Raw genomic sequence first — 13,446 nt, 5'->3', positions numbered from 1 at the left:
CAGGAACTGGACCAAAAGAACTGATCAGTTTCAAACATCTAAGCACACATTTCTTCTTACCCAAAAGATACATCTGTCTTTTTTACTCAGTACCAACACAAAATTAAAATCAGTCCTGGAAGTTGTATAAGCATATATTCCAGGAGCATCACAGGCACTTGCATCTGCAACTGTAAGTCACACCCACTGAGAACAGGAGGAAACAAAGCCCTCAAAAACTGTATAAAGTATGCTAGGATATTTTTACCTAGTGGTCCTTCTCCTGCAGATTCCAAGACCTGAGCAGCTTCCTGTGATACGACTGTTATTGTACCAACCACTGATTCATGGTTTACATCACCATTTGGTGTGCCATCCGGAATTATAACTAATCCGTGTTTCTAAAAATGCAAAACAAAAAATAAACTCTTCATACAACAGAAGTGCTAAAATATAAATCAACAGATTAAGATTTTTTAGAGATTTTCAAGTTCATTGAAACAGTTACAATGATATGGACCAGTTATCCTACCCTAAGGTCAGGTTTTACTGCACAAGAGTAGTCACCATTCTCCCTCTTTTTTACTGACCTTGATTTCATGCCCCATTCCTGGATTTCTGTTACTGTAAAGTAACTACTACCAACATACCTGTCCTCTCTTCATTGTTTCCTTCAGGTCAGCCAACTCCTCTCTGAGCTCATCTCGCTCATTCTTAATGCAGTCAAAGTAATCTTTCTGTCTTTCTAGGGCCTGGGCTCAGCCAGATAGCAAGAAAAAGAATGGTACAGAGAAAAAGCATATGACAGCAGAAAGATTTTCTACAAGTAAATACAAAGAGCTCAATACAAGTAAAGAAAATTAAAGCGCTTTTAAATATGTAGTAACATACATCTCTGATAACTGCCTTCTACAAGTTGCATATTTAACTTCATGCTTCATTTGTCACTACTTTTTTCAGGTAAGTCTTAGATTTTTAAAAAGATTTTTATTCAGTGAATTCTATTTTTTTGTAAATTTTGATAAACTAAATTGAGTACCAAAAGAGTGATTCTTCTTCATACTTTCTGCAGCAAGAAATATAATTTGCTGAAACTCAAATGGCAAAGATCCTAAAACATTACATCGATTTCTCTGCCTTTTATAATGTACAGAAGCAGAAATCATACATCATAGAAGATCTTGAATGTATCCACTCACAAATACTAGTTTATTTACTACTTGCTTAAGGGTTACAACACCATTTACTAAACCCAAAGCAATCAGTTTTGGAGGGGACAAAAGGCAGTAAGTACTAGTAGCACTATTTTAGCACAAAAAAATATGGCAGCTAGAAGTGCAATATGGGTGTAGATAGGTTTGCCTACCTATGCTGGAAAGGTTACCTGGCAGTTAGTCAGATACTTTTACTTGACTGGGCAGCATTCAACACTGCATGCATTAAAAATAATTTTCACCATACAGTAAGTGTAAAAGTATACATCCAATTTTTTCAAGAAAATGATCCAACTAAACCTTGTGCTATGCATGAATGTGTAGGAATGGACTGGAACCAAAAAAGAAATGAAGGTGTATACATTTGTACTGTACTTGCCCCATGTAACTGCAGTATGCCGAATTTTAATAATCAGCTAGAATGTGTATACTAGAGCAATATTTTAAAGCATTACTCAGTTTTAAGAGAAAATTTTGACAAGTGCTGTTCCACTTGATTTATTAGTATGTAAATGTAACATTTAAAATAAAGACAATTCAGCATGTGTGAAAACATTAGCTGAGGTCTTAACTTAATTTGTAAGATGTCCTTTTATTTCCTAGCATATGCTAGATCTCTACATGATAAATAGCATGAAAACTCTTAATCATTACATAATTTTGTGCTCTACTAAAAAGACACATCTTTTTAATTTTTGAAGAAATGTGGCAGAGATGGAAGCGGAAGTAAGCTCCATTATTCCACTTGAGAGAATGGACACAGTAGCCCAGAGTCACAGACACAGACTGTGTGTACTTGACAGTGTCCTGTGATGATGCTGACCTTCCCCAAACATATTTTCTATCCTCACCCATTACTAACACAAGTGTTGAAAATTAGAAAATTCTGATGGGGAAGGAAGTGAAACTGATACAACTATGTATTTCTACCTATGTAGATCTAAGTAATCATTATTCAAAACCAGTAAAAATCCTATTGTTTGTATGCTTAGGATTTAATTTAATATGACATGGATTTTGCACAAAATCTACCTCTGCAACTCTTCTATTGGGGCAGGAAACAGCAATCAGGACAACAAAGTTTTGCAGACAGGTTTTACCATACTGATATGAGCAAAATCTGATCATATGCCAGAATGGAGAGACATTTGGGTCCTATTTTTTAAATATTCCAAAAGCCTTCATGACATTTATACCAAACTCAGAATTGCCATTACTCATTGAAAATTTGGAGCCACCAAACAGTAGAGTAACTGTGCATGTCAGGAATATAACCCAAAGCTGTAACTCAGTGTTCTCAAACTGATCTAATTTAAGATCAAATATAACCACAAATTTCGAACACTGTTAAAACAGGACAACATAAGAAGGCAGGTGTAAAACAAACTTGTGGTATTTTTGTTCTGTTTGCCTCCCTTACTTTTTCTGAAACAGCTAAAAAGTCTTGTAGACATTGTAAAATAAGGTTACAATTTTAGTTATGAGCTACAATGTGAAGCTTTGCAGAGACTTCTAAAACTGGAATAGAGTAAAAATTAGCAAAGCTGCTCAGTAGGAGGGAGAAATGCTCAAAAACTGAACTAAGGAAAGAATGTAAATATTTATAGATATGAGAAAGAAAAGAGCAGCATTTTTTATGTTTTCTTACCTAAGAGAGTTCAATTCTGAGAGTTAAAAAAACCCACACCTAACTAGAAAAATAACCAGTTACATACAGTGTTTACAAGAATACAAAGTGGTAGGGCACTTCTGGCTAAAGGAAAATATATCTGTCTTTCTTGTCATTCTGGATGGTAGCTGTATTTGAATATGGGATATACTTGTACTAACTCTGGCAATGTATTTGAAAGAGCACAAAAATATTTCATAAACTGAGACAGTCCAGTATACAAATGTGAGAAGTAAGTATGGAAAGAATAGGGCAAATTAAAGATAAAAAGCTTACAGAAGAATGTTCAGAAAACTTTGGAATGTTGAATTTTTTTATGATGGAAGAGAATGACTGAAGCATGAAAAGGAATGGAAGACAGCATAGCGTTGGAACTGGGCACCATCAATTAAAAGGCAACTGTTCAAGGTGACTTGAACTCCAGCAAATAAAACAATTTGCAAAGAATTCTACATATATTGAGATAAGGTATAAAATTCAGGTAGAGAGAAATTACTCCTGAGCTGTTAAGAGGTAGATAATTCCTTTCTAAAGACTTTCCAATTAACTCCTTATTGCCACCAGGCAATTTACTTGTGTCCCAGAATAGCCACAAGTTCAGAGCCACGTAGTGACCACTGATGGTCAGGCTGACTTCTTCACTTCTACAACTTCTGTGCTGCCCAGGGGCAAAGTTGGCAAACCCTGCCTGACCTACACTAGCTGCATAGTATCAGCACAGTTCTTCCTGTACCACTTTTCTTTCTATACAGGAACCTTTACAGATGCTCCTCAAAAGGTCACCTACAACAATTGTTTCAATTACGACTCTCAATACCCAAAGTATTTCATGTGTCATATCACAAAACCAGTTTGGTTCAGTGTTGCATCCAAGCTAAGCAATCCTGCAAGGATCAGAAGTGCAATACAGGAATGCATAAATTGATTACAGCAGTCAATTCAAGATCATATTTTTTACCACAAGCATGCCATCCAAAATTTTGCAAAAAACTGTAACATTGTATTTGTAACAGTTCATGTTACAGATTTAATTAGTACTATTTATCATTATGCAAGCAAAGGGTGGCTCATTTTCTGAAGAAGATAAAGACTGCGAAACATTTTATTAATTTAAGTTGGGATTGGTCTTAATTTCTTTGGCATACACAGCATTCCTTGGGGTGTAGAGGGCATCCATCTACTTCTAAATTAAAAAAATACCTTTCCTCCCATATTTGATTCATACCCCTATTTTTTTATCTTTCCAATTAATTGTCTCCTGGAGATCAAACACTTCTTTGGTTATGGAGTCTATATTCTCCTGCATACGTTGATTCGCCTGTGGTAAATAGGATGAGGGAAGAATAAAAGAGGAAAGAGAAGTAAGGAAATGGAAAAAAAATCCCAAAGATTAAAATAGATAAAGGAAACTAAGCAATAAAAGTCAACCAAAGAGTTTATGAGCATGAAGTTACATAAACAGTGTGCAGTTTAATGTAATATATTTCTCATGAATTCATGCAAGAGAATGGTATTTAATTCTAATCAATCAACACTGTTGGGAAAACTAAATGCAGCTAGAGTCACTTTCCTGTAGTGACGTTCCCACTACAGTCCATGGATAGAAAAAATTATCCTGCTTTATTTTCCAGATACCTTCAAGTCCCCTTTGGAAGTGAATATTAATGTTAACAGTTGGTTTTATTAATGTTTTACAAAGTAAAATAATCTTCTTAAAAGTATAAAAAAGAGAATCAAACATCCAGGAAACAAGACAACTGCCCACTGATACTACATGAATACATATCAAGTGTAGTGCTACTTTTTTACCTGACTATCACTGGATTTTGCTGCTTACCCTGCAAACATAATTAAATGCTTAGCTATGAAGACGATGTAAGAATTTTAAGGGCTAGAGACATACTTTTTCCCTCTTAAGGAGTGAACTTGATTTTACATCTGGGAACAGAAGATAAAGTCTTTCAGCAAAAAGCTACGTGGCTTCAGCTAGATTTCCTGTTAGTGTTAATAGATGGGGAAAAGACACAAATAAATGGCAAATATGGGTCAAATCTTCAAAGGGACTGGATGTATTTGTAACTATTTGAAGCATGTTACATTCTACCAAAGCAAACATTCCAGACAAATCTACTGTATATTCTTCATATACTTAAACTCCACCAAAACCCTAAATAAGAACATGCAAAGTTGTTCTTTAATTCTCAGGGATGCCAAAGATAACTTAGAGCAGGCAACAGAACCACAAAAAATCTTTTAAAGTGCTTTGCTTGTCAGCATTTATCTAACTCAAAATGCTGATACTTCAGATAATCTTAACCCTTTTCTTCTGCTAATATGTCATATCAACTCCAGTTCATAGAGCATAATACTTCCAAAACAGAACTGGGACTTTTCAGAAACCATTTGGAGTTATAGTATTTCCACCTAGAGAGCACAAGAATATAGTGAAGAAATAAAGGATCAAATTAACTATTACACAGCTTTCGAAAATGACAGTGGAGACTTTGGCCTATACACTTAATCCATTTTTACTGCAATGAAGAGAGAGTGGGAAAATTATGCAATAATGGAACTACAACTTCCAACTAAAATCATTGGGAAATGGACACCCACATACTGCTGACAATATACATATACATTTATTTATGTATATGGATCATTTTAAAACAAAGACTGATAATAGCTCTGGAATTTCAAGGTGGGTGGGCTTGTTTCCAGAAACAAAAGTGAAAAGAGGAAAAAGAACAAGGTGAGAAGGGAAAACAATACACTGCACACCCAGCAACATGGTTGTGACCCAATAACATACTGACCAGTGTTGCTGTGCATTATGCTTGACTGCTAAGCAAACAAATATTCAGTATGTCAAACTGCAATTGTTGATACTCACAAAAATCTGAAATAACTGAAATGGAAACTTTTGGGAAAGGCAAAGAATAACATTTGGTAGTATCCATACATCAGAACTTTTTGCGATGGAAAATTATTTTGCCCACACAAATATTAGTTCTGCCCTCACAACAAAGAAAAGATACAAGGAACATTCACGGGAAAACCACAATTCTCACAAGAATTAAAGGTTTTACAAGGCATAATACATTTGAAAACCTTTTAGAGACATTTTCAGCTTCATAAATTTAGGACAATCAGTAGCTTAAATTCTACCCACTAAAACAAGATAAATTATTTCTTAAAAGTGCAAGATAGTATTTAATCCTGGTTTTTGTATGATTCCCATTCAAATCTTACACTATATTTATTTGCACAGGTTCTATCATACAGTCATATGAGTATACCTCTATCAATTCATCTCTCTGTCGAAGGCCTTCTTTAAGTTCATCCAGCTTATGCTGCAGAACACTGCACGTGTGTTTCTGTCTTTCCAATTCCTGTATTAAATAAATCAATTATTCATATTTATTTTGAGTTATGTAAGAAATTACTGCAAGGATTTGAGAAATTTTACCTACCAAGCCGTTAAAAAAAGACAACCACTGAATCACTGAAGTGGTCTAAGTAAGTGTAAAGGTTTTGGTTCGGAACCAGGCAGAAACATCAATTAATGTAGTGGTTTCACATTTGCTGAATTTAGTGTCTGCTCTTTTCTACCTTTGAGAGATAGGATTTGGGAGAAAAAGGCAAAACAAGCCCCAGCTTAAGGTAAACAGATAGATTTTATTAACACACACTAAGAAGAAGAAAATAAGAAAAGAAAAAAACCCAAAAATGGAATTTCTAAACCAACCTTTTCTCCCACTACAAACTGTTCATTTTTTACAAACAAGGTAAAGAGGCAAAAATCAGAACTCCAGGTCAATAAAATAGTCTTTCATTCAGTATTTGAGATGGAGAAACCTCTCCTGTTGTTTTGGTAGCTTTCCACAAGAGAAACAGTCTGCTTGTGGCTTCTAACTCACACAAGAGCAGCCTGCCCAGGAGATTCTGCAATTGTGGAACCTCCCATATCACATAGCCTTTCCCGTGACCACGCATATGGGTCATAGACTCACATATATATTGGGGTGGCACTTTTAAAGATAAACAACTTCAAAGGCAAAGGATTCTTCAATTCAGGGAACAGAGACGTCTTCTCACTTCTTTTGCTGGCACAGGGGGCTTCTTCTCATCTCTCTCTGTTCAAACCTCACATGGGACCACCAAATCCCAACTTCCAATTCAGTGTTCACTCAATAAATAATAGATACCTTTGCTTAAAAAATCCACAAATCATCTCCCCAATTTATATTGACCACAATTTAAAAGATTATTCTAGCATATTACATTCTGTTACCATAACTCGTACGAGATTTTTCAGCCTAGAACCAAGGCAACTTGTCATCTTTTCCACCAAAGAGGTCACTCTTCCTTTACTGACTTTGAGACCTCCATATTGTCCCTTTACATGTCTTCAATTTGGCCCCTCTCTCTTTCTTTCTCTAAGGAAAAAGTTAAGGCTTTGGAAATTTCATCTGTGCCAAGAAAGAGTTAAATTTGCCCAGGTTCTCTTTTCTCTGGGCTGTGGCTGACTTCAAAGCCATGGTGGCTGGGCTGATGGGGAAGGGATGGGGAGGGAAGAAACTCATGCCGATGGATGGGAGCAGCTCGGGCAGTTTGGGCAGTCCGGGATCTCGGCTGCAGCCTCCTCGCCCACCCCTGGCAGCCCATGGGGGGCTGGAGGCACGGCCAGACCAAGGGTGGATCCCCCCACAGGGGGGAACAGCAGGGCCTGGCCAGCCCAGGCCTCCCCTCAGGGCTGTGTCAACTTCTCTGGCCAGAAGTAGGAGAGAGCCTTGGCCTGGGCACACTCAGTTTATGTGGGTATTACCAAAAGTCACCCCTTCTGTTTTCTCTGTGGTCAAAATACTTGTCAACCCAAGAACTGGCGCCTGATATGTCCCTGTCCTTTCCAAAACAAAGTCCCAGGTCCTAGCAGGGCAATATTGCATTAACCAAAAACCAAACTGTGTTAACCTATGACAATAGGTTGTCCAGGTACTTACTACACAGAAGATTCAGTAAACTATATAGAGAAAAAATGCCGTAAAGACTTAAGCCCAAGACTAACAAGTAAAGCTGTTCTGAATGTTTTCAACTGTTCTAAGTAGTCCAGATTTCTGTACTTTATAATTAGAAAAAAAAATACCTTTGACTTCTCTTCATTCTCTCTCCAGAACTCTGCTATCTGTTCTTCTTTTTCCTCAATAACATCCTTCAAAGTATCCACTTGGTAAATCAAGTTGTTTTTCTCATTGTCTAGTTGAGCATTGGAAACCATAGCTTTCTTGTATTTCTCTTCAACTTCAGCTAGTGAATCCTACAGATAGCAGGAAAATTTACATTAGTCTAACTTTTTGATGCATTGGTATAATGTTCTAATACCACCATAATGGTTAAAGTATGAGATGTTAGACATTAAAATTATGAAACCATTTTTGTTTCTGAAATATATTCTTTAGAGATATCAAGTAAAAGTTTAGTTACATTATTCAACTTGGGTTATCCACAACAATGAAAAGTTATCATTACAAAAGCATGAAAAATACAAGATAACATTCCACTTTCATTTTCTATTGTGCCACATTCACAGCAACTCACAGGGATACAGTAGTAATATCACAGCTTCATATTCTAGTGAATACCACATATCTAGTAGTAATGTCACTATTCTTAAGGCATGCATGAGAAAACAGTTCAGAATGAGGCAACAAATCTAACAGAGAGAAGGTGGACAATTAAATCAGTAAAAGAGATCACAGAAAAAATTCCAAGAGTAGCTTTAACTCAATGCTCATTATTTAAGTAGTACCCTGTGACCTTAGATTCAGAATTTTAAGATAGCCACATAATTCCAGTAATAAGGATTCACTATTTAAATAGATATTTTATTGTTGCTTTATTTACTATTTTTTTAAAGCATGTAAAGATTCACATACTAGGTTCTCTACCTAAAGGTGTACATGCCTTGCTCAATAGCCTCTTACACAAATCTCCTTCATTTACCATTTTATCCTGGTTTTAGTTATATTTGGGGGTTTTTTTGTCAGAGCTGTAACAAATGCCAACCATTTAAACACTCAGAACAACTATCACTCCAGGCACTTTTAAGCATGTCATTCTTTTCAACATATAGGGGTTGGGACTACATGATGTTCAAGGTCCATTCCCACCCCTTAACATTCTATGATTTAAAAATAATAAAAATTGATTTTCAGAGTCCTAATTTTAGAATTGAAAAAGAACTATTAAGCCAATCCCTGGACAAAGTAGAGATCTATGCCCTACTACAAATCTCCTCGTACTTCATGTAATCTGTTCCATGAAGGCATAAAGTAGCATTATCGCCATTTTAAATTATTTGTATTATGAAAGTAGAAGCACTAGCACAGGAAGGGCATGAAGCTTGTGTCTACAAAAAACAGAACACTAAAACTAAGCTATTAGGAGAGCTATTAGGAGAGAAGGTGGCAACAATCTAAGTTTTCTAAAAAAAAATACTAGAGGCTGTTATCTGTTACAGTAAAATTACACTATCATTTTTGTTTTGGAATTACAATCATGTCTTCCCTGGAAATACCAAGTCACAGTCCAATATTCTTCTATAAGAAAGTAAAAAAAATCCTGACCCCCAAACACTATTCCATGTTGAAAATCTCCAGTTTGAGAAAGCTGTCCTTAAGAGTAGGTATGTTACCTTTTATAATTTTATCACAATCACATGTATAAATACATTTCTATTCCATTCACTGAACTCTGGAATTTTCTGCTGGAGAAAGTTTTTTGAAACTCCAGAAAAAATAATTACAAATCAGAAGAAACAAAACAGTGTAAGTTGCAAAAATATAAGACAAGTATCATTATCACCTAGGAAGTAGTAACAAACAGTAAAGATGACTCAGGATAAGAATAAAGAAAAAAAATTTAAAAGTGCAGGCAAGTAATTCTGAAGATTAAAATCAGAGAACACATTTCTTCTTGTGATGGTGTAAATATGACAAATCTTGTGAATATTGGCAAAACAAAATGCTAGAGACAACAAACCTAAAGACTTTCAAAGAATAATCCAGTTTAGAGTTTTAAAAAAAAAGCAAAACATGATTATTATAATGAATTCTATAGGAATTTCACTGAGACATATGAAATTCAACAACAAAAAAATGCAACTAGAGAAAAAGTCCAATCTGATTATTTCTGTGAATGTGGTGACTGGGGTCACGTAGTAATGTAGCTCGGCAGAGATCTCTGAATGCCATCAGGTCTAATTTCCTAACTAAAGATGGTCAACTAAGATCAGGCTGCCCACAGCTCATCTCCATTTTAAGTATCTCCAGAAATCTAGACTGCAGATTGTCAAACTTGCTGGATGACCTGCACCAGTGCTCGCTTTCCTTGTGAGAACATTTTTCTTGAATTCTAATAGGAATTTCTGTTCTTACAATTCAACTTTTGTCTGTTGCAAATTTCCCTTGCAAAGAAGTCTGCCCTCTACTCCCCATAGCCTCCTACCAGACACACTGAAAACAGCAACAATATTGCCAAACACTACTCCAAGACTTATCAAAGCCCATTGTCTCAGCCTCTTACTGTATGCCATGTGTTCCAGGACTCCAGTCTTAAAAGACAAGACTAGATTGGGGCTTAAAACATTGTACTAAAATGTCATTAATCAAAAAAAAAAAAAAAAAAAAAAAAAGGCAGGAGAGGGTGAATCTGCAGTTAACAAGAGGAATAGATGGATTTGGATACAGAAGAGTGAAAACTGCTTCTGAGAGAGAAGCTAAGTTATGTGTAAGTCTCTATTGGGTTAAAAAACCTGAAACATTGCAAAGACTTCTTTGCAACTCCTCTTTTCGAGCATTACACACGTTCCCCATGGTTCAAGAATTCCATGCAATTTCATGAAGTTTTCCGGAATGATTTAAAATAATTTATGGAACACTTGAAGGAGGCTGTAGGATTTTTAAGAATGAAGCAGTGGGAATGGGATGGAATGAACATACATAAGGCTCTGCGTATAAGCTAAAGCTATGAAGAAATACCACCCACAACTTTATCAGTAAAAATGCTATAAAAATTAGCTTGCTTAGCTAGAACAAGATGATTTAAGCCAACAGACATCAAGAGAGTGCACTGTTAAGAGCACAAAAGAAAAATGTTGAGGAAAGAAACAGAATTCCTTTCCAGTTGATGCAAAGAAATACATAAAGAAGCAACAAAACGGAATCAAACTGACAGGAAAAGATTTTAAGACCTAACTAAACCAGAACTAGCCACATTAGAGTTTATCCTGCTACAGGATAGAGTTTATCCTGTTACCCAGTATATTTGTGGCCAGGTAAAACCCACACTTCTAGTAGCATAATGGCAACTAGAGAGCTCAGAAGGTAGTGTGATTACAAATCCCCATTAGTCCACCACTGGAAAAAACTCAACCAAACAAACAAAAACTCCAACATTTAAATGCAGAGTAAATGCAGGTATCCTGGTAACTCTTCCATAACATAACACAAGAAAAAACTGATCAAGTACAAGTTGAGGAAAAGGCAGTACCTTCCTAATTTTAAAAAAAGTTTCCCAGAAGAATCTCTATGGAATGTGAACTAACTTAGGAACTTAGCAATTATTCAGTATTGGCAATAACATAAAATGCAGTTCAATTCTGAAAGCTGAGCATAGATGAAGATCTTACTATTGCACACTGTGCTCTTTGGTAGCTGTAATGGATTACAATAAATAATCCATTAGCCATAAGTCAGAACAGTTAGTAGGAGATGCTTGCAAACACACAAAGGTGTACGAGTTAGACCCATTCTGAAAATATGAAGCAGTCCCAAATTACACTCCGTCTATGTTTCATATGTCTATGTCTAATAATCTTGTAATCTACTACTCTTTGAAGTCCTTTTAATATTCATTTGGCAATATAACTAAATCAAAACATACTTCATTTGAACATATTGCTATCAGGTTTAAAGTTACCTTTAAAAGGTAAAGTTATCCTTCAAAGAGGAAATAATTTTTGCTACACTAAACAGGTCGTATTACATATTTTCCCTTTACTATATCATCTAATATTGAAAAATTTAAGAAATTCAAGGAAGCATATAAATAAATCACTGTTACACGTTCTAATACAAGAAGCATTCATTTAATTCAGTCTATATGGATAAAAACATATGAAAAATTCTCTTTACTTTTACATGAAACCGTTCACAATTAGATAATAGAAAAGAGAACAGAAAAAATATCCTAGAAAAGATTTGTAAGCCCCATAATTTGTTGAATTCACTACAAAACAGCAGAAAGTATGATTATTTTAAATTTACTGCACTGTTAATTGTGTGAAAATGTATAAAAGAAAGGCATACATACTAGTTTAAACAAGCCAAAATACAGACAAATCTCCTGTGGAAGACAGCACCTAGTACGGTAGTTAGTTCAGCGTGCTGCCACAGTGCAAACTGCAGATTGTATCCTCAGCAGGGCAAAGTGGCTGGAGTTTCCTGCAAGGGCAGGAAACCCTTTGCACAACAAGGGCCTGGGGGACCTGTGGCACCAGGCAGGTCAGTGGCCACTCAGAGATAGGACTGGAGCCAATGGCTCAGCTGGAAGACCCCAGACCCAGAGTGTGGATGGACTGAGGATACAAAAGCCCACGGATTGCTTGATTCAGGGCCCCTCCTTGGCAGCATCCAGCTTGATCTTGAGCTAGTTTTGCGTGATTCTGCCATGATTAAAGTACTTAAAAAAATCAAGTGTCTGAGACTCTGTTACGGGAAACCTGTGGCCGAGCCTGTAAGGAAACCTTGACTGACAGTGTGAGAATGGTGTGTGTAGCCAGTCTAGTGCAGCACCCACTGATGCACTTGGTGACTCACTGAGTGGTTTTGCTCCCAGCAGTGAAAGTCGGGAGTGGTGGGAATGTGACTACCACAGTGGATGTTGGATTTTCCAGACAGAAAAGTTTCCTTAGCACCTCATTAGCCTAATGCTGACAAAACCAACCTGTGATTTAGCGAAAATAATGGGAATATAAACCAGGATAAATATATTTTTTTTAATGGCAAAGAATTAAAACAAAATTAATTTTCTTCTACAAGCAATATGCCTGCCCAAATTAATTGCAGCACATCTTTCAAAATTATTATTTTGGTTTTGCTTTATAATATGAAGTCTGCTGAAACTTGGAAGACTAATTCTTAAGTTCTTTGGCATAATTATCTCTGATTTCTTTGTTCCCCATTTGATACCTAGTAATTATTTTGTATATTCATTTATTTGCTAACAAATCTCTAAAAAATATAAACACCTCATTATCTTATCAGAAAACACCTATATATATATAAACATCCAAGTGTAATACTCTCCTAACAGTAATCAATAATAAACATGCAATCTCATGTACATTTTACGATGATGCTCTTCATGCATTAAAAGTTAGATACATGCTTTAAAGAAATTTAAAATTTGTTAGTGAAGCCACTATACAGTAGTGAAACTGGTGATAATTCCATTATGCAAAAACACCCATTCAGAATGCATGCTTGGGAGGAGCCCTGATACCTTTAATTCTTTAAGTCCCTGCAT

At 35.9% G+C, this 13,446-nt stretch overlaps 1 protein-coding gene across 6 annotated transcripts in view; it reads right to left on the bottom strand.

Moving 5' to 3' along the window:
* Positions 1-13,446, bottom strand: part of LRRFIP2 (LRR binding FLII interacting protein 2) — a 47,724-nt gene that overhangs the window by 5,464 nt on the left and 28,814 nt on the right. For 4 of the 6 annotated variants that reach the window (XM_083875111.1, XM_083875110.1, XM_083875112.1 and 1 more), the window contains 5 exons: positions 8,006-8,176; positions 6,159-6,251; positions 4,088-4,180; positions 630-731; positions 248-380 (listed from right to left, as the gene is read on the bottom strand). In XM_083875111.1, the coding sequence (XP_083731237.1) occupies positions 248-380; positions 630-731; positions 4,088-4,180; positions 6,159-6,251; positions 8,006-8,176 (592 nt within the window). The remainder of the gene's footprint in view (positions 1-247; positions 381-629; positions 732-4,087; positions 4,181-6,158; positions 6,252-8,005; positions 8,177-13,446) is intronic. The other 2 variants (XM_083875113.1, XM_083875115.1) reach the window with 2 other exon arrangements.

Source organism: Zosterops lateralis, assembly GCF_965231275.1.
Source record: "Zosterops lateralis genome assembly, chromosome: 1".
NCBI classification, from domain to species: Eukaryota; Metazoa; Chordata; class Aves; order Passeriformes; family Zosteropidae; genus Zosterops; species Zosterops lateralis.
The sequence above is the reverse complement of the archived record's forward strand: the minus strand, read 5'-3'. Positions and strand labels throughout refer to the sequence as shown.